Here is a 22,461-nt window from a genome sequence, read left to right on the forward strand (position 1 = left end):
TGTGATCATTAGTTGGTTTGTGAAGGGCCATTGAACATTTTGTTTGATGGCCAATTGCTGAGAAACCCAATTGCAGCTGAGGTGTTGTTTTGTGCCAACGTCATGCATAGAGTGGAAACCAGGAAAATCGGAGACAGGGCCTTGGTTCAGAAAGACATGAAAATGAGAGACCCAGAGCTTGGAGGAGTATTTCGACATGGGAGGGACTAAGCTATCAGGGACAATTCTGAAGAAAGTGGGTGAGGGGGCACCTGACAAAAGACCTGGGAGTTGTTTGAGTTTTGAGTGAGGATATGAGTTTGATGAGAGATGGGACTCACTCCAAAAACAGGTAAGTTACTTTTAAGATGGAAGAATGACTTGAGCTTTAACTGTGGTTTATTCCTTAAGCACACCCCTGTACAGTGCCCCTACAAAAGTCACTTATGCATTAAAGGTTTTTTAAAAATATGGTATGCTTCACACTTTTACTTGCAAAGCAATCTCCACAACACCCTCTAAAAGGATTCATACATTTGCCATTTATGGGATTTAAAAATCTTCAGCATATAAACATCAGACTCCTAGTTAACTTTGTGATTTACCATTCCACTTCATGATCTACTCCTATTATTGTTGGCAAGACATCACTGATTTAAGAGCTATGGCCTTATTTGGCCGGGACTCCATGAAGCTATACCAATTTAATAAAGTACATGTCTAGAATATTTGTATCAGTGAAGAATAATTGATGTGGAATAAATCCCTCATTATATTGCCCAGATGATCTGTTGGAGTTTATTTAGGTTTTATCAAAAGTGATCAGGTGATTCGGTACAGTTGAAGAAGCTGCCAGTCACATAAAAGATGTTACGGACAATAATGTATAAAATATTGTACTTCATAAAGAGATGGATTCTCCTTATGTGTGAAGTCTCCTGTACAGGATGTAAACTAGATGAATGTTGCAATGGTTGCACCTTTATAAATGCTTACTCACAAAGTACTTCTGACACTGCCTTTTGCAAATAACCTCCCAGCCAACAAGGGCTGTGCTGCCCTCAGCATACGGACTAGCATCCTCCATAATTAGCATCTGTGAAATAACTTTTCTCCCAAGAAGAATGGGACCAATTTGATGAGAATGATCAAACAATCCAGAAGCAAAATCGTCGCAAATATAAAGAATTCCTGGATTGGACCACCGCTACAATGCACTGAACATAATCCCAAATTATACTGATGTCCTCTGCCTGCATGTGGTATATATCCTGCCATTGCCTGCATTTTTATAACCTACCTAAAAATATCCTAAACTCCACTATCGCACCTGCTTTCACCACCATCCCCCAGGTGGCATACACCAAGCACCTATCATCCTCTGCACTGCACACGATAATCCAAATGCTACCTAACCAAAGCCTTATTGAACACTACAACCTGACTTCCTGACTCTGGTACTCAATGCCTTGACCGATGAGGGTAAACATATTCCTTCTTTACCACTCAGATGTGTGTGTTGCTACTTTCAGGGAGCTATAGACCTGGCTCTCAAAATCCTCTGCACCTTAATGGTATTAAGGGAATTGCTATTAAATGTACACCTTCCCCTTACATTTGACCTTTCAACTGCAACACCTCACACTTGCTCAGATTATACTCCATCTACATTTTCCCACCCATATCTGTAACTGATATATCCTTTGTTGACTTTCCTCACTGTATTTAACTCTATTATTTTTTATTTCATCTGTAAACGTGCTAACCAACCCATCTACAACTTTGTAATTTATATATATCATACACAACAGGGGTCCCACCACCGATCCTTGCAAAATCTCCATCCAGAATAACACCCATCCACCAGTACCCTCCATCTTCTAAGGATAATCCAGTTCTCAGCCCAATCTACCAATTCACTGGAAATCCATCCACCTTAATCGGCTGGATCAGCCTACAATGGGAGTAGTCTGATTCACCTCTACCCCATTGAGGACATTGGACTTTGTCAATGGAACTGATGCGCTACAATGCTAAAGACTATATTCTGTACCCTGTATCGTTCCCTTTGCTCTGCCTATAGTACTGGAGTTTAAACAGTTCGTATCTATGTATGGTATATCTGATCTGTTTAGATCACATGCAAAACAAAGCTTTTCATTCTACTTCAGTACACATGACAATAATAAACCTAAACCGTTATCGAATGCCTTACTAAAGTCCATGTAGACAACATCCACTCCCCTACCCTCATCGATCATCTTTGGCACTTCTTCAAAAAAATTGATTACGTTTACAGGACATGATCTGGCCCATGCCAACTGTCCCTAATTAACTGTTGCCTTCCAAATGTATATCCTATCATTCAGAAATCTCCCTAATAGCTTCCCTACAACCGACATGGGGCTCACCACCCTATATTTTCCTGGATTATCTTTACTTCTCTTAAACTAATGAACAGTGTTGGCTACTCTCCAATCCTCCAGGTCCATGTGTGTGACAAGAGAGGAGCTCTTAAGGATAGCGGAGTCAGGGGGTATGGGGAGAAGGCAGGAACGGGGTACTGATTGAGAATGATCAGCCATGATCACATTGAATGGCGGTGCTGGCTCGAAGGGCCGAATGGCCTCCTCCTGCACCTATTGTCTATTGTCTATTGTCAAAGATCTTTGTCAAGGCCCCTGCAACATCCTCTCTTGCCTCTCAAGATCTTTGATAACTAATAGTAAATACTGTATGTAAGAAGGATTCCAAATAATCAATCTTAATCATCCATTTCTGCGGGAATAGCATCTCCACTTCATATGGCTAAGAAAAGTTTTGATTCCCAGATTTTTTTATGGAATAAAAAAGAAAGTGGAAGAAGCTTGTGCCTTCCTTCATAAAAAAAACGCAAAGGTGGAAAATAATATAATGCCAAACTATCATAGCAATTCCAGTTGTTTCCTCAAGCAAACAAAACAATTTATGATCTTATTTGTGGCACAGGAAGGATATTGCTGAAATTGATGCTCACTAACTGGAAGAGGTTTATTGTGCTTTGACATTTTGCTGTATATTGGGATTACACTTTCGGAATGACCAGCAGAAAGCTGAACTCGGGAGCAAATATTAGAAATTTATTGTTTGTAAAATTCCAGTTGTTGTTTTAATTTAAAGCTTAAAAGTCAAAAAGTCCCTTCTGTGTTTATGCATGTGAAATAAAAGGAGGCTTGTACAGCATAGAAACAGGCCTTTTGAAGCTATCCATTGTGCCTATCTATACGAATCCCACTTGTCTGCATTAATTCCATAAACATTTAGATCTCATCCATTGAAGTCCTGTCCAGATGTCTCTTAAATATTGTTACTGTTCCTGCCTCCACCACGTCCTCTGGTAACTAATTCCAGATACCAACTATTCTTTTTGTGTGGACAAAATTACCCCTCTTATCCATTTTAAACTTTTTCCCTCTCACTTTAAACCTAGTTTTAGACACCTCAAGCCTGCTCCAGGAAACCAGGCCTAGTTTGTTCAATCTCTCCTCATAACCTGAGCCTTCCAATCCTGACAACATCTTTGTGAATCTTTTATGATGGTGAATGTTATTAAATGGCATTAACTGCTGGAGTAATGTTCAGAGACTAAGTACATTGTGGGAAAAGATACATTCATTTGAATTGAATTCTAAAAGTAAAATGTCAAGCAAAAGCTCTTGTCCTTTTAAGTGAATATTAATATTAAGATTTATAATATATTGGAATTGCTTTATACATTCTTTTCTTTTGGTTTATGTAATGCCTGAGATGTAATATTATTAATCGGGTCAAAGACTTGAGACATCATAAAGATTCTTATTCTATCACCACACTATCAGTCCACTATTTAAGCATACTAGTTGAAGTACAGCGGTGTTTTTATATGTTGAACTAACCAAAGAGAAAGCTGAAAATATATCTTAAATATTTGTGCCTATTCTGTTTGGCCCATTGAAAGATGTATTTTTTCCTGAAATCTTTCTCTTCTTCCCATTTTGTTTCTTGAAAGTATTAGTCCTTTGCTTTTGTGCATTTCTTCCAGCAACCAAGAAGCCACTCTTTCCGCATGTGAAGTATTGTCAGCAGATTATTCATGTGGAGAAGACAGCATCATCTGACTCCATTGTTCACATAGAGAACAAGAGAAGGAATTTCATTTGCTTCTTACTTCATTTACCAAGTACCCATATACTATAACTTCATTTGAGACTAGGGAGTAAGCCTGGAAAATTCCCATTCAATGCTACTGTGTAAAATGACGCAAAAAGCTGTCTAACATCTGTTCCTGATCACTTTCCAACAACAGCTACTAATAACACGGATATTTATAGATGTGTGCCTGAGTACTTATAGAGAATGGGTCATAGTCACCTACAATACCAGGTAGAGTTAAATAGTCTCACAATACTTGCTCCCTGTGTCGCATGAAAAAATGAATACTCAGAGAGCAGATTAAGGTTGCCCTGTACGCAGGATTCAAATGCCAGAGCATTAAACACATTTAGAGGAAAAAGGTAGTCTACTGGTGGAAGTGTGTTAATTTTAAACACGCGTTTAAAACCCATCAGTTCCCTCACAGTCATTCCAACTGGCTCAGATGCAAGGAGTGTTGAGGACTGCCCATTTGACCCACACCTGTCACAGGTTCGGGGATTGCAGTCTTTTCAACGAAGAAGAATGGCTGCAAGTGAAATATGAAAGTTATTGGTATATATCTTGTAATGGTCACAGATTATGTGGGCCAAAGGGCCTATTTCTATGCTATACATGGATTTTTTTAATATGCTTTTTTGATTTAATTGTTAATTTAAGACACTTAATTTTTGTTTTTAAATCACAAAGTGTTGAGTAACTCAACGGGTGAGGCAGCATCTCTGGAGAATATAGAGAGTCTGAAGAAAGGTCACAATCCGAAACGTCGCCTATCCATGTTTTCCGGAATGCCGTCTGACCCGCTGAGTTACTCCAGCACTTTGTATTTTTTCTTACCCAGCATCTGCAGTTTCTTGTGCCTAATTTGGTTTTTTTTAAGTGTTGTCTAATGGGCCAGGATTTGTAATTTTATTATTTCAATTTTTCAAACATCATTTAAAATTCATTGTAAGTTTAACTGTATTTGTTTTGTATATTTTCAAGTGTCTGTGACCGTAAAAGAAGTCCACAACATTGAAGCTCCTTGACAGCTTGGCGGTGCCGTGATGTGGTTTGGGGTCATGGTTTTTCCAGCTGTCAAAGCATTCTGTGGGACTGATTGCCAGAGAGAGCCTGCATTGACCTCACTGATCAAGCCACAGCCAGACTGTTTGAGTCAAATATGTGCCAAGGCAAAGTAGCAGGTTAAGCAGGAAATCGAATGGTGAATTATGGACAGTGAACAGCAATATGGATGTTTAAGCCTTAACGAAGAAAAAACAAAACTTAGTTTTCAGACATTTTATTAGGATACCTTAATTAAGTAATCTGATGTTTAATCATGTTCATTCAAATTGATTCCAATTTATTTTGCTGGAACAACAGATAGCGAGAAAGTCTCTGACTAGGCCGTTAGTTAATGCACTTTTTTTTCCTTCAGCCAAGCTATTCACATATTTGTGACACTGATGGGTAAGGTGAAATTTCCTAATGAAAATTCCCAGCAAAAAACAAAAAATAATGTCAGCAGATTTGGTTGATATTTATGCCAAAATAAGAGACTATTCAATACTTGGGTTCAAATGTCTATATAAGATCCAATTAGAAGCAAGAACAGGTTATGCGGCCCTTTGGTTTTGTCCAACTGTTCGTAAAGATTATGGCTGACCTATCTCCACACCATTTTACTCCACGAACCCCACATTGCTAATGTCGATATCACTAGTATCTTTCTTTGTTTTGAATGATGGCTGAGCTTCCACAGCCCTCTGGGCTGAAGAATTCCAAAGACTTCCCACCCTCTCAGTATTGGCTGCTTATAAATATCGGAGGTTTAGATTTAGATTTAGAGATACAGTGCAGAAACAGGCCCTTCGGCCCACCGGGTCCGTGCCGCCCAGCGATCCCTGCATACTAACACTATCCTACACCCACTAGGGTCAATTTTTTAAAAACATTTGCCCAGCCAATTAACCTACATACCTGTACGTCTTTGGAGTGTGGGAGGAAACCGAAGATCTTGGAGAAAACCCACGCAGGTGATGGGGAGAACGTACAAACTCCGGCGCCCGTGGTCAGGATCGAACCTGAGTCTCCGGCGTTGCATTTGCTGTAAGGCAGCAACTCTACCGCTGCGCCACTGTGCCGCCCCTAATGAGGATGAAGTATTTTATCAAATTCATAGCAGTAATAAACGGCATAGACCATCCTTGGAGATGCAGAGGAAGTCTGAGCTACTTCATCGAGCATCATTGAAAGGGAGTTGGTAGATTAATTTAATATTAAATTCCATTCCACAAGCTAAGAGTCTTAAAATCAACTTAAAGAAGAATAAGCTCAGAACAGGAGCCTTCTGTTTCTTAAATTTTATGGTCTTTTGCCATCACTGTTGGTGCAAAGTATCAGAAAGATACAGAGCACTGCGAACCATAGTCAATATTGCATCTACCTCCAGCACAGTGCAAGAATAATCATTCATTTTGATTAGCTCTGGAATATTATACAGGCCCTCACAGTGACATCCAGTTGGCTTGAATAATTTTCCAAAAGGAAGTCTTCCTTCCTATGCTACGTCAATGGTTATTGCAAATGTTGTAAAGGGATTAGAAAATGAGTACAGGAAAATTAATATTCTGGAATGACCGATATAAATAGATGTGGATTTATAAAGTTCTGTGCTTGATAATAGTTCTCACAATGTTTTGGTTTAAAATAAATTTACATGTTCTTTCTCACTTCAGGTTAAACTGGGAGCAATTGAACTTCAAAAGATAGATTGTAATTTGATCTGTTATCATGACATTGATATCCTTTTGAAGGAGTATGGCTAATAAGATCTCATTGTTTATAAAGACACATTCATTGTACTTTTTGGACACATTCAAAAAAAGAACCAGTCTGTTTTCAAATGAGTGGGTAGACCTTGCAAAGTCAATTGTTAATAATAATCCATCTCACTCAAAGAGAACAATTCGCTTTCTTCATTGAACACAAAGATCTTGAATGGTTCACCCAGGTAAAACCAGCCTCTGGCAGTTCGAGTACTTTTTCACATATTTTGGGGGAGGGCAGTGAATGATTAAACAGGGAAATTAACAAAAATTAACTTGTTTCATTTTGTTGCTTTAATTGAACCGTGAGAAATTCAGTTGATAATCAACAGTGTAGGACTTAGGCTTGATTTGTACTGTTACATACAACCTTGGTTGAGTTAGTGTCGTCAAAGATCTGCTTTCCAGTGTAAAAATCAACTGAATTTAAAACTCTTAATTCCCTGAAAGTGCAGGTTTTGTCTACAGTGCACACTTGTACTTTAACTGCATGTGAGGAAGGGGCATTGAAGGAGCGAGGCAAAAGGAGGCATAACAGCAAGCATGAAACTCTCAGTAACCTTTGACAATATTTTTTCCATGAATGGAACTGAGTAAAAAGAAAGATGGACACAAAAATGGGGAGTAACTCAGCAGGTCAGACAGCATCTCTGGAGAAAAGGAATACGTGATGTTTCAGGTCGAGACCCTTCTTCAGACAGTTGCTCATAATTATTGTCAGTTCGCTTGGAATAATTACCTACAATATTTGTTGGTAGATATTTTACCTACAACTGCCTAGAAATTTACCTCGGCTATTTGTAGGTAAAATAATCAAATACAGGACAACATGTTAACAATATAATACATGAATCCATTAAACTATTGAAATATTAGTTATTTCCCTAATTAAGACTTTGAGCTTACCCATATTTATCCCACACAATGAATAGAGAAGGTCCCGATGGGGTCAGGTGATAGGGATTCCTCAATTTATTTTGTAACAGGTGTAGCTCCAGTGGTTCTGAATTATATTCTGAATTTGCCTGCTATATTTTGCCTTCAGGGGACAAGCTGAAAGCAGGAGAGCATAGACTCCATCACTCAATTGAAATTGTAATATTATCTAATAGATTTTCCACAAACTCATATTGACACAACACTGTAGCTGAGTGCTAGTGAACAACTTGGGTATTTCAGATTCTGTCAAATCTTCCCACTCTTCCAAGACCCAATCCCAAGCCAAATGCCTCACTTTGCTCAAAGAATTTTCCACGAGGAGATTTTCTTGTGTAAGAAGGAACTGCAGATGCTGGTTTACACCAGAGATGGACACAAAATGCTGGAGTATCTTAGTGGGTCAGGCAACATCTCTGGAGAAAAGGAATGGGTGACGTTTCGGATCTGATGAAGGGTCTCGACCTGAAACATCACCTATTCCTTTTCTCCAGAGATGCTGTCTAACCCGCTGAGTTACTCCAGCAATTTGTGCCTATCAATGTTCTTCTTTGGTATTGTCTCTCTTTCATTCTCTGTCCATTTTACTGTGAATTATGTCGATTCACCAAATTATTAGATAAATATGGAAAAAAACATTTCCAGGGTGTGGGGAATGAGTCGTCATATCAGAGGCCCTTTTCAAAGAACCAGCAAAGGAAGAACAGGCCCAATGGCCTCCTATGGAGACATGTTCTGTTTTCTCCAGTCACATCCTGATGGGGTTCAATTCGATTGAGAGTCACAAACCTCCATTTCCCTTGTTATCCCAGCCTACCCCAGATTAGATCCCACTATCAGCTCTTCACCAAAAGGCGCTTTACCAGTGATTATTCATGAAAAGCCCTACTCTGCAATGCCAGTGCTCATTCTTGCCGCTTCAGTCAAAATTGTCCATGTGTTTTTATTCACGTATGTTATCTCGCACATTAGAACCTTTATACATAATCTAAAGGCTTAATGAACTTGGAGATATAACAATATTTGAACATTATGAATTTTTCTACTCATTTGAATCCAATTCAGAAGTAACACCATGCTCTCCATATCCTTTGAGTTATACAAGCTTATTGTAGAATTCATCTTTATTAATCTGCAGCTGAGCTCAGAAAAATTTAATAAAAAGGTTTGCTATGAATGAGCCTTGATGTTTCAGATCAAGGCCAAGACCCTGGGATACAGTTCCTTTAAAATGGCTATTTAGGTGCTGTGCTGCCAAATGACTGTGAGTTCAGCATGAAAAGGAAACAGAAGGCAGTAAAGATATAGCAACACCCAAGGTTTACAGGAAAAGCCATCTGTGAGCTGTATCCTGACTAGCAATGTAATGTTAAACATTTTGAAACTGTCGACAAATCCTATCCATTCACAGAATAGGGGAGAGTGCAGACTATATTATGTGATTTTTATTTAACTTCTGAAGCACTGTTTGCATTTTGATTTTAACTAAGCAGAGACATTAAAATAACAAACATTGTCAGTAAACCTTGCTAGAATTGCATTTGAACTATTTAACTTTCTCAATTTGCTGTGAATTTGTATCGGGACATATATTTCACTTTGACCACATGCTGTTTGTGAAGGGAAATGAATCTCTGATGCAACTTAATTATTTAGTAATATACCCCCTTCGTCCAAAGAATTAAATTAAAATATGAGAATATCCCAAACTAAAGAAGTTTCCCATAACTTCTTTTAACTCTCCCAATCCTTTATTAAGTGTTTGGCCAATAACTTCCATTGTTATAGAATAAATATACAGAGCAACAATACATCATACAATATTGTGGGCAACTTTGGGCACCATATCTGTGGAAGGATGTGCTGGCTCTGGAGAGGGTCCAGAGGAGGTTTACAAGATTGATCCCAGGAATGAGGTTAACCTATGATGAGCGTTTGTCGGCACTGTGCCTGGATTCGCTTGATTTTAGAAGAATGAGGGAGGACCTCATTAAAACATACAGAATAGTGAAGGGCTTGGATAGAGTGGTTGTGGAGAGAATGTTTCCACTAGTGGAAGAGTCTAGGACTAGAGATCATAGCCTTAGAATTAAAGGACGTTCTTTTAGGAAGGAGATGAGAAGATTTTTTTTTACACAGAGGGTGGTGAATCTGTGGAATTCTTTGCCACAGGAGTCTGTGGAGGCCGTTAGAGGATATTTTTAAGGCAGAGATAAATAGATTCTTGATTAGTACAGGTTTCAGAGGTTGTGGGGAGAAGGCAGGAGAATGGGGTTAGGAGGGATAGATAGATCAGCCATGATTGAATGGCAGAGTAGACTTGATGGGCCGATTGGCCTAATTCTAATCCTATTCCTTATGACCTTATGATCACTTCAGGTAAAAAAATATCCAAAACAGTCTTTTGAAGCTTCTCTAATAAAATACTTTTTCCCACCTTTCCACTTTACTGAAGCTACTGATACTTCCTGACTCGTGATACTTGGCACCATAGTCCCTTAATTCCATACCTCATTGACAAGTGATGGATAGGAAAGGTTTACAGGGATATGGACCAAACACAGACAGGTGGTTCTGGTGCAGAAGCTCATTCCACAATGGAGAACAGGATGACCCAGATCAGTGCTATTTATGTCCCACATACATGGATATGCTCTTTTGAAATGGGAGAATGGTAATTGGATTCAAGAATTCTGGTTGTCTTTTGTATCCATTAGTTCAAGGCCATGGTAAATTGTAGCACCACAACATGCAGTGTCTAAGGGAGTGACTGTGGCGCATTATTCCTTCGTCACTGCCTGCATCTCTTATCTTGGTTGATGCAACCTCCTCCTTTGCCACTTTTCACCATTTTCTCTGGTTAGTGGGACCCCCCCCCCATAGGTCTATCCTTGGCAAAACCTTCACAACCCTACCATGAACAACATTGGCCCCATTCTACTGTCCAACTCAATACAGAATTCACATCCCTGGTGGCACTCTTTCCAATCCTGAGCAGAGTTTCCAAACCATGCTTTTTTCCTTATAAAGGGTACTTTCTCTACTTTCGAACTATGGGCATTGTAATAAAATCCTTTAACCAGCTCATGTTCTTGTCATAAAAACATTAACTGGAGGGGAATAAACAAATATTTTGCCAGAGCACAAACTTCTACAATGAATCAGTGCACATTTATCCTCTTCAGTATAGATTTGTCTGAACATTTATTTACAGGGCACTGTTTCTTTTTGTAAGTTCTGTGATCAAATGTTAACAAACAAATTGTGAATTACAATTGGGTTTGTGAACTACATGGATTTGTGAAGCCCATGATTTTTTGTTTCAAGTTCCTTTCTGCATCTGATGCATAAAACACATGGAGCCTTGAATATGGGCAGAAATGTGCAACAACATACAATGAGCTTCTGGATGTCACTTCAAACGTTCATTCACATTGAAGAGTCCAATGATCCACAGGCTTCCAATTCCACCTCTATATCTGTGACTCATCCCACCAACCTCTCCCCTGTAAGATGACTCAGTAGTGTCGGAAGTTTGCTATGTTAATTCTACCCCAGTATGTTTGGAAGCTTGCACGTTAATTAAAATAACCTTTCATGCATGAACATTGCAAACTATTTTGAGATGGGATCTTGGTGCTTAAAAGGTCACACACTGGTTTTTCAAAATTCTAGGACATGGATTGTTAATGAATGACTTTTATGAAGGATTTATTCATTATCAGATTCAGGTAATTGCTTTGCGATGAATGTACAGGTTCACCACCGATTTTCCGGCAACTGATGGTCCCGCACCTCCTTTAATCCAGACAAAATTACGAGAGTGCACTTGAAATCATTCCCAGAAGTTCCCCCGAAAATGTGGCGCCTGGCCGGGGAGGCGGCCGATCTCAACCATATTGGGACTTCCGCGGCTGGACTTCCAATCAGCGGGTCGAATTTGCACCCTGCAGCCCGGGCTCTGGAACTCCGGCCTAGCCGGAGCCAGCAGATTCGTTCCCATTGTCGACTACTGAGGCTGACTTTGCGGACCGGTATCTCGGTCTCCTACTGGCCTAGACTTACCGTTCCGGTACCATTCCAGTATTGTTCAACCCCTCTCGGAGGTCGTGACCTCTGTTGTTCCAGCAAAAGAGATAATCCAGGAAGGCTGTGGAACCAAGGATGCCAGAAAATCAGTGGTGAACTGTATTTAAATAAACTCCCCTTCTCGCCCTAGACTTTTCCCATCGTCATTTCTTCCTCACATCTGTTTGGTATACCTTGCATTCTGTTACTAAAATAGAAACTATTAATTGAGAATCTTCAATCAATGTTTGTTTACCTTAGAAGCTTATGCCATAGTATTACCTATCTGTAATGATAAGACTGTAACATGTCCTTGTACGTGTAAGAAGCTGATATGGTCTTCTCTTGTGACACACCTATTAACGGAGTTGGTGCTGGGAAAAGCTTTGTTTAAACAAGTGCCAGGAATGCTGCCAATTTTCCTTGACTATACTTGCAACAAGTGGGTAACATACATTCTGACTGGACTTTGGGCCACTCTGTTCCTCACGTCCTTAACGTGGTATTGGTGAGCACCAACCAGACCCAGGAATTGGAAATTGGATGCTTGTTCGGTCGGTGGAGGGAATTTTGTGTCCACATCAGCTTGAAGTAGATATGGTACTGTGTGCGTGGCTGCAGGGAGAATAAGATGCACTGTATGAATGAGTCGCAGAAACCTGGCTGTACCAAGTGATGGTCAGAAGGGGACTATCTGTACCAGCTTGAGCTGAGAAATAGGATAAATCCACAACCTTGGTGGCAGGAAGCAGTATATATGAATACAATCAATAAAAACGAGCAAAGAGTCCATAAAGGTAAGAAGTTCAAAGTCGTCACCTCTAAGTGGAATATTGTCGGTTAGTATTGTCTCTTGTTTATGATACTGTGCACCCTGCACTCTCATAAGCTGATACAGAAGGGCTTTAACTTCCAATGGTTTAATTGCTGTGATTTACTTTACAGTTTAACTATTAATTATAAATATTATATTGTTAAATAATAGCACGGTATATAATAGCACGGTAAATGTTCTTTAAAGTCTTACTCGTTCACACATGGTAACTGCCGGTTTCCGCCGGTTTCCATGTGGAAACAAGTAAGACTTTAAAGAACATTTACCGTGCTATTATTTAACAATATATATAGTCAGAGGAATGTGAATGGAAGGATATACTGACTTTGGAGAGGGTCCAGAGGAGGTTTATGAGAATGTTCTTGGGGCAACTGGGTTAACGTTTGAAGGCTCTGGGCCTGTACTCACTGGTTCAGACAGGTGAGAGGTGATCTTATTGAAACCTATCGAATAATGAAGGGCCTAGATTGAGTGGATGTTTCCAGTAGAAGGAAAGTTTAGGAACAGAGGGCACAGCCTCAGAATAAAAGGATGTACCTTTAGAATTGAGATGAGGAGGATTTTTTTTGGCCAAGTCTAATGAATCCATAGAATTCATTGTCACAGACAGTCATTGGGTATTTTTGATTGATAGTTTCTTGATGAGTAAGGGTGTCAAAGGTTACAGGGAGAATGCAAGAAAATGGGTTGAGAGGGAATAATAGATCAGCTGTGATTGAACGGCAGAGCAGACTCAACGGGCCGAATGGCCTAATTCTGCTCCTACGTCTTATAAACTGGTGACATCGGCCTCAGTGATTGACATTACCGTGTTGCCAGTGACTATGAAGACTGGAAAAAGTACATTGATTTTCTCCTTTTCGAAGCAAGTGTGAAAAGCATTGAGCTCGTCCAGAGGTGATGCCTTCCTGTCGTTTTGCTTCAATGTGTTTTTGCCATGCAGGTGTGCAAGCCCTGCCACAGCTACCGAATGTCTGTCTCAATCTCCAGGTTAGACCAAAAGTCTCTCTCTCACACACACGTGCACGCGCACTTACGCACACACGGAATCTCACACGCACACACGCTATCACATACATGTACACACACACACACACAGAATCAAACACACGCACACACTGAAACCTTCGCACACACACACACGGAATCACACGCACACACAGTTACACATACACACGCTCATAGTCACATAGAGTCACACACACACACACACACACACACACACACACACACACAGAGTCGCATACAGAGTTACACACAGTCACAAACACACAAGCGCACACACAGAGTCACAGACTCCAACCCTTACCCTCACATTCACCTCATCAATCCCATTTTACCTTGCTTTCCTCTCTACAGAACATCCAGAGGTCAAGTCCCCAAATGGTAGAATAATGAGTAGGTTATTCAATGTTTTATATTCCTATCTTTAGGCCAAAACAGCAAGGCCTAGGACTGTTGGTATGTGCACTACATGAGTAAGGTTTCTTCTTGCTGAATTTAACTCAGACAATTAATGCCTTTGGTTACCTTGAATAAAAATATAAAAATGTTGTTTTTGGTGTAGCAAGGAGGGCAACTTTAATTTGAAAGTGTTACAACTTTTGATGTGCAATTTCAGAATTGAAGATTAACCCATTGGAAACGTTTCAAGATTCCTGTTAATGACCCACAAAATGTGCATCAAAAACACTTTCTGCAGCTGTGCATTTCAGAGGAGTTTTTTTGTCAGAGGTGTACAAACTGTTTAGCATCACAATTACTTTGCTGATCTCTTCAGCACCCAATTCAGTCTCATTCCACTTTTATGACTTATCGTGAAGGTTTTTAATTTAACGTTTAACCAAATTGACTTAATTGGGCTAAGTGACGAGATTGGAAAGCATAGAGAATTCAGCCAGTCTTACAGAGCATCACTTTGTCCAGTATTCTGTTAACCACGAAGGAAGTTGGACGAAGTATCCTAAATTCTTTAATTTGGTCATGTGCTTTTTTCGCTGGCTTTGAAAGGGAAAACATTGATGTACCTTCTCGGGCCCTTGTAGTCCCCGACAACAGTCACCGAGGACGAAGTCAGAAGATCTGATTGAATGGTGTCAGAACAACAATTTTGCTCTCAAAGTCATATATTATCTGTGTATTTATTGTCTTTATGGTCCTGTAAGCTGCTGAAAGTTGAAATTTCATTGTTCTGCCTCGAAATGCTTCATTTTCCTTGTTATTGATCTGGGAGCCACCTCTCTCTCCGCTGCAACCTCGTCTCTTTGGTAAAGGATTTGAATATAGTTGATATCAGTAATTAGAAGGCAGCCAGGCAGGCTGCAGGAGGGGGTTTTGAAACAGATGGGAAGTATCATGCTGTTGTATTGTCCGTCTTGAAACGTGTCAGATATGGGTTACACTACATCAAATCCTGAAAAACCTGTAATTCAGCCTAAAGGCCGATGCACAATAAAATATGTTCTTTTAATTAGAGTTAAAATAAAATGGACTTAATATAATGTCCAGAATACTGTAATCACGTTTAAGATGTACCACGTGATTAATTCAACAAAACAATTAAGGAGTGACAAGGGCGCAGCCAACAATGGGACTCCACCCTTGTGGACTCCACCCTTCCTGAGGTCGTCTGTTGCCAGCCCTGTTTTGTTCTGGCCTCAGTCTGAAGAAGTGTTCTGACCCAAAACGTCACCCATTCCTTTTCTCCAGATGATTCAGCCTGACCCGCTGAGCAATTATCAGCATTTTGCAATTATCTTCGGTATAACCCTGCATCTGCAGTTCCTTCCTATATAAAGGAGTGAGTCTGCTGAAGCAGATCTCACCCCTGCTATATTGCTGAGGATTGCTTAATAGTTAGCACATGTTCTATTATCTACCCAGCAGGGAAATAAACTGTCCTTGGGTGTGAAGGGGAGGATACCAAGGCAAATGTGTTTATCTTCAAAGCAGATTTAGATGACATTAAACAGGGCGCAGTTCTTTCCAGCAAAGCTGAGTGCTTCGTAACTGTGAAAATCTGCTGAAGCCAGTCCAGGATTTTCTCTGGTTGTAATAGTTCTTTCTTTGGATGGATTAAATGAACACCATATAAAGATGAAACAATAGGGAGAATTTAAGAACAGTATTTGTGCCTCTTAAACTAAAACTTACAATTATAATTCATAAACCTCATTTATCTTGATGTCAATGTCGACAAATAATCAGAAATTCAGAAAAATTACTTTCAAAAGAACAAGTAGACACAAAAACAACAGGATTGCTCTCAGAGCAAGATTTGTTTCCAATTACTTTTTAATTTTCATGGAACGTTACACCGGAGGTGGAATCAGAAATATTTTGAGGTGATCTACGATTTAAAAAAAAGAAACAACAATGTGTTTGTTTTATGGAGGTGTTTGCTCAGTGTTGGCCTGGTCAGTAGAACTATCGTCAGCTGCACTTTGAAAAGTCCCATGGTTCTTTCAATGGCCACTTGAATAAGAGGGTGAAATTAGATTAGTTAGTGATAGAACCTAAACACACAGTGCAACTGCAGAGCTTTGTGATGCAAGTTAAACATATGGTCAATCATGGGAAATTAATGTTTATTGTACTGCACAGGTTAGAAATGGATACTAAGTAAATAGAGGAAAACAATGCAATAGATTAGAAAGGCCACCCACTTAATCACTCAATGTCAATCCAACTGTTAACACTGAACCAGTGTACGATTGCCTTTCCTTTGTTTCTTTAATTCTCAAAGACCTTGGAATTGGAAGAATGGGTCCCAAGAAGGCAGGCCCGAATAAAGGTGGCAATACTTCTAGGGTGGTCCTTGGGAACTGAAAACTATCAGAAGTCTGGAGGTGACAAAACCAAGCACACTCCACAGGGTAAGTTTGAAATAAAAAGGTTATTTCTGGATCCACACCGTTGGCACAAAAGTACTTACATTTTCAGGAATGTATCACTTGAAGCTCAATGTTTGCCCTGCATTCCAATAATTGCTTTCCTTCTCATCTTATTCAATTTAAAGTTTTATTCAACATTAAAATTCCACTCAGACAATTCATTCTCGGAGAATGTTCAAGTATATTTAATAGAGCCTCTTTGAAGTGGAGATGAAGATAGTTTCAGCTGTGATGTTTCTGTGAAGATTACCTGCACTGATGATGTGACTGACATAGAAGATAGAACAGAACAACATAGGAACAGGCCCTTCAACCCACAATATCTGTGCTGTTCATGATGGTCAATCAAACTTAGATCTGTATGTGGTCCATATCCTCTCATTCCCTCCATTTTCATATGCCTATCAGAAAGCCTCTTAAATGCCATTGTCTTATTTCCTTCTGCCACCGACCCCTTGCAGTACTTTCCAAGCACTTATTACAGTCTGCATAAAAATAAACTTGACCTGCACATCTATTTTAAACTTTCCCAGTCTCACCCTAAAGCGATGCTCTCTAATATTTGACATTTCCACCCATGGAAAATAATTCTGACAGACTACACTATCTATGCCTCTCATAATTTTATAAACTTCCATTCATGGTGCTCTCAGCCTCTGACACTCCAGAGAAAATTATCCAAGTTTGTCCAACCTCTCCTTATACCCAACACCTTCTAATCCAGACAACATCCTGGTAAACCTCTTCTACACCCGTTCCCAAGTCTCCACATCCTTCCTGTAATGGGATAATCAGAATTTCACTCCGAATACTCCGAATGTGGCCCGACCAACATTTTATAAAGCTGCAACATGATTTTGTGATTCTTGTGCTTAATGCCCCGATCAGTGAAAGCAAGCAGACAATACACCTTCGTTACCATGCTATCTACTCATGTTCTAACTTTCAGGGAGCTATGAATTTCGAGCCCAAAATCTCTCTGTAAATCATTGCTGTTTAGGGTCCTGCCATTAACTATACACTTTTGCCTTTCATTCAACCTCCAAAAGGAACACACACTTGCACGAATTAATCTCCACAAGTCATTTTTCTGTCCCTATCTGTAACTGATCTATATTAACTATACACTTTTGCCTTTCATTCAACCTCCAAAAGGAACACACACTTGCACGAATTAATCTCCACAAGTCATTTTTCTGTCCCTATCTGTAACTGATCTATATTTTTTGACAGGCTTCTGTCAAACTTATTAACCAGCTCATTTACATGTTTGTTCAATTCGTATAACAGTAGAGGTCATAGCACTGATCTCTGCACAGTACCATCGGTCATAGACCTCCAGCCAGAATAACACCCATCCCCCTCTACTCTCAGTCTGAGGGTCTCCAGAGGTAGATGGTAGCTCAGGGCTGCTCTCGAGTTGTTGGTAATATGGTTCAGTTGCCTAATGAGCTGGAAAGAAACTGTCCCTGAATCTGGAGTTGTGCTTTTTCACACTTCTATACCATTTGCCCGATGGAAGAGGGAGTGCCCAGGGTGCGACTCATCCTTGATTTTGCTGGTGGCCTTGCCGAGGCAGTGTGGGGTGTAAATCGAGTCAATGGAAGGGAGGTCGGTTTGTGTGATGGTCTCTGCAATTTCTTGTGGTCTTGGATGGAGCTATTCCTAAACCAATCTATAATGCATCTCGATCAACTCTCTCATCATCCAAGATTTCCTTACCATGCCATTCTAATTCCACCTACTTACTGGAACATGCCAGTCCTAAACACTGATCAGCTGACCTTTAAATAACTAACACATGTCGGATGTGGACTTACCCAATTATGGCTACTCCCTATTTACTCTCCCTAGTTCCTGCCTAATCATGTTGTAATTTGCCCTCCCCCAATTTAGTACCTTCTCCCAAGTCCAAACATATCCTGACTGCAGCCTAGATGAACGGTCTCAATCCGATACGCTGACTGTCCACTTCCCTCCACAGATGCTGCCTGACTCTCTGAGTTCCCAGCTGCTCTCCTTTCTATTGCCTCTTGTATTGGAAAGTTATGGAGTTCATGCAACTTGTAGTAAACTCCTGATTTTTGTTACATTGTAGTGTCCAGGTTCAGGAGCAGCTTCCTCCCTACAACCATCCGACTATTAAACATTACAACCTCCAAATAAGCTCCGAACTGCATAGATCTGGAGGTATTGTTTGTTGTCTGCACTAGTATAGTTTGCCTTTGTTTTATACATGTGTGTGCATATATATATATATATATATATATAATTTTTGTTGTTTATTGTGGTGTTTACAGAGCACTGTATTTATATGCCTATTGTGCTGCTGAAGTATGTATTTCATTGTATAGTTTCAAGACACATGACAATAAAACACTCTAGACTCTTGGCTTGACTCATTGAAACTGAGTGCACAAAGATTACTGATACCAATTTGTGAAGTTGAAATGATCGAAGGAAAATGATCTGAAGTAGAGAGAGAATGTAGAAATGCAAGCCTGCACTGCTAGCCATCTGCAATCTCCTCCTGCAATCTCCTGCTGTCAGAACGTGAGGCGTGTGTTCTCAGGAAGGGAACAGTCAAAAGCAGACTGATGTTTTCCATGTGCCAGGTCCACCTCGTTTCTTCCTGCCGCTGCTCCTTCAAGGCCAGGGACTCTTAATTCTCACTACTAAAGTTGGAACTTAGAACATAGAAAAAGAGGAGAAGGCCAGATTTCCCCTTTGAGTCTGGTCTGCCGTTCAGTGTGATCCGAGCAGATCCCCTTTCTGCTCATACCCCTTGATGACTTCTGTGTTTAAAAGTCTACGTATCCACATCTTAAATAAATATATCCTGTGATTTAGCCTCCGTATCTTTCTGTGGTAGAGTGTTCCACAAGTTCAATGTGCTCCGAGTGAAGAAAATTCTCCTCATCTCCCTCCTTAAACACCTTGCCCTGTAACCTGGTCCTCGGCTTTTGGTTTTATTGCAGACACAACATTTGCTCTAATTTCTGTGAAATTGGTCCCTGGTGTGACTGGATCAATGTATTTGATTATTTATATTAGAGAGTGGATAGAAAGCATCAAAATAAAAGCCCACAGTCACCTTGTTCCAAAACTACCAATTAGATAAACATCGAGCATAGAACAATATAGTACAGGAACAGACCCTTTGGCCCACAATTTCTATGCCAAACATAATTCCAAGATCAACCCTTATCTGCCTGCACATAATCATTTCCTTCCATTCTCTGCATATCCATGTGAGTATCCAAAAGTCTGTTAAATGCCAGTGTCTTGTCTGCCTCCACCACTACCCCGGCAACATGTTCCATATACCAACCACTATGTAAAAATATTTGGTCCACATCTCCTGTAAACTTTGCCCCTCTCACTTTAAAGCTATGACCTTGAGTATTTGATATTTAAATCCTGGGAAATAGGGCTTGACTGTCTACCCAATCTATGCCTCATCATTTTATACACTTCTAGTAGGCCTCCCAGCCATCTCTGGTGTTCCGGAGAAAACAAGCCAAGTCTGTCCAAATATCCTCCCATGCAGGCATCACTTGGTAAACCTCCTCTGTATCCTTTCGAAAGCCTCCAAATCCTTCCTGTAATTGGGATGACCAGAATTGCACGCAATACTCCAAATGCGGCCGAACCAAAATCCTGCAAAGCCGCATCGTGACTTCCTACTCAATGGGCTGACCAATGAAGGCAAGCCTACCATATGCCTTCTTTACCACAAGTAACTGTGTTACTTAAATAATAAAATTCACCGAATGCAAAATAAGCAGTGGAGCTGCTACCTAACACATCCATTCCAAATAAGAGTCACAGGTTAGCTGACAAGACCAGAAACACTGGGTGGGTTTTTTTTTAATCTCTCTCCTGCTGCCAGGACTGTGGAGGGTAATAAATGCTCAATAAATGAACACAATGGTTGAAAATAGTAAGCAGGTTTGATGGAAATTGTGAAGTCAGAAACCAAGAGTTAGTGCCCAAGTGTGTGTGTGTGTGTGTGTGTGTGCACATGTGTGTAAATAGATCCCCCTCCAAAATCTTATGACACTGGGTTATAGCCCAGGAGTAGATGTCTTAAGTGGTTACTGGGACTGGGTGGGGGTTGCAAAAGTGGTAATGTAGGATTGGGAGGTCAGAAGCAGGGAGGAGAGGTGTTGGATTTTGGCAGAGAGCAGCTATTGGAACTTTTTCAAGAAGCTGCGTGTCTCTTTTTATTACAATTTGTATTTTTATTTCAGAGAATATCATGTTCCCAGTCAGTGCTAAACCAGCTGATCTAAGTTGGAGCGATGAGTAAGTTATTGCATAGCCTTGGGATGGGAGGAACCAACTCATTTTGCCTTTTAAAAACAAATATAAATCCCATCTGAATGTTCGAGTGAAAAATTGAAAAAAGGTGGGGGAAAAAAATAACATCTAACACTCTCAGTTTTGTCCACTGAACATTAATTGTATTGGTATCAACATTAACAGGCAGTTCATTTTGTCGGAGTTAACTGCTCCACAACAAGCAGAGTGGCTAGTTTCATGCTGGCATTTTGACAGAAAGCCACAGAATGTAATTTTCGAATACTTTAGAAATTCATCCATCAGTAATTGCATATTCTTCAGTATCATTAGATGATAGGAATCTGGTAAGATTGTATATTAATAGCAATCAAACGCGCTGGTGCCAGTGAAGTGGAGTAACCCCTGTGATTAGCTGAGGTTGTGGTAACAATCATAAAAGCGAGGAGCGCTGAAGCAGTGAGACCAAGAGCAGTGGAAGGGCAGATCCCTGAGGGAGGGATCAAGGAGAGCTGCTCAAAGACCAACTGCAGAAATCATTAAACCATTGCTACGGCTGGGCTCAGGCTGAAGAGGAAAATCCAGTCATTGGATATAAAACATTTGCTACAACTGTTTGGTAGAGTTGGAGTTAAAGATGTTGTCTGATCCGTACAAAGTTGTTGAAAGTGGTAAGTTCTAACAACTATTATCAGTTATTAATTTAAACCAGTTATTATTTTTCTTTTTGTAGAGTGTAAATAAGGTTGATAACTTTATAAAAAGCAGATATAGATCTCAAAAAATACTTAAATCTGGAGTTTGTCAGAATTTATCTTGCATTGCATTTTGTATAAATGGAAATGACAAAGTTGGAATATTATTTAGATGTGGCTTACCATAATGATATACTTTAAAAACAGTAAAGTAATAGTTATCCTACCATGCACTATATAGAGTAAGCTTCCAAGTCACAAAGTCTCCGAATTTCAGCAGTGCTGTTAACAAGTTCATGCAGTGCTATGAATATATTGAGGATATCTGCTGTACTTATTAGAAGTTAAGGCAGTCTGAAATGAATTCATTTTAATCCAAAATTGTATTTACCAAGAACGTGGCTTGAATCTGACATTGGCGATCTAACACCAGAATGAAAAGGATTGAAACCACCTGTAGAAAGGGGAATAATTTCACCTTGCTTCAAAGTTCAGTTTGGTTTTGAAGCCTGATTTATATTTTGTGAGTTGGGTATTTTTTTTGTTTTTTGCTGCTAACACATGCAATTGAGGCGTCCTTCAAATGTAGCTTAAAGGACTGCAGAATTTTGCATATAAGCAACTTAACAAACATAACGTGCCACAGTATCCTCATTCAGGTACAGCTGTTGGTCAGTCCTGTTGCTCATTTCCCACCATGATATCTTGCCACCCATTTAGAGTGCTTCACATGCGAGCTTCCTGCAGCTGCACTTGCTAGGAGCTTATCCTCA

The 22,461-nt window shown here is 39.9% G+C and overlaps 1 protein-coding gene across 2 annotated transcripts in view; it reads left to right on the forward strand.

Moving 5' to 3' along the window:
* Positions 1 to 22,461, forward strand: part of afap1l1a (actin filament associated protein 1-like 1a) — a 154,869-nt gene that overhangs the window by 39,957 nt on the left and 92,451 nt on the right. Inside the window, exon 1 of one of the 2 annotated variants that reach the window (XM_078411117.1) lies at positions 21,548 to 21,664. The exons of the other annotated variant lie outside the window; for it this stretch is intronic. Within the exon in view, the coding sequence (XP_078267243.1) occupies positions 21,631 to 21,664 (34 nt within the window). The 5' untranslated portion in view covers positions 21,548 to 21,630. Of the gene's footprint in view, positions 1 to 21,547; positions 21,665 to 22,461 lie in introns of those variants that run through there. 2 annotated transcript variants of the gene reach the window in all.

The sequence above is a fragment of the Rhinoraja longicauda genome, chromosome 14, assembly GCF_053455715.1.
Source record: "Rhinoraja longicauda isolate Sanriku21f chromosome 14, sRhiLon1.1, whole genome shotgun sequence".
NCBI classification, from domain to species: Eukaryota; Metazoa; Chordata; class Chondrichthyes; order Rajiformes; family Arhynchobatidae; genus Rhinoraja; species Rhinoraja longicauda.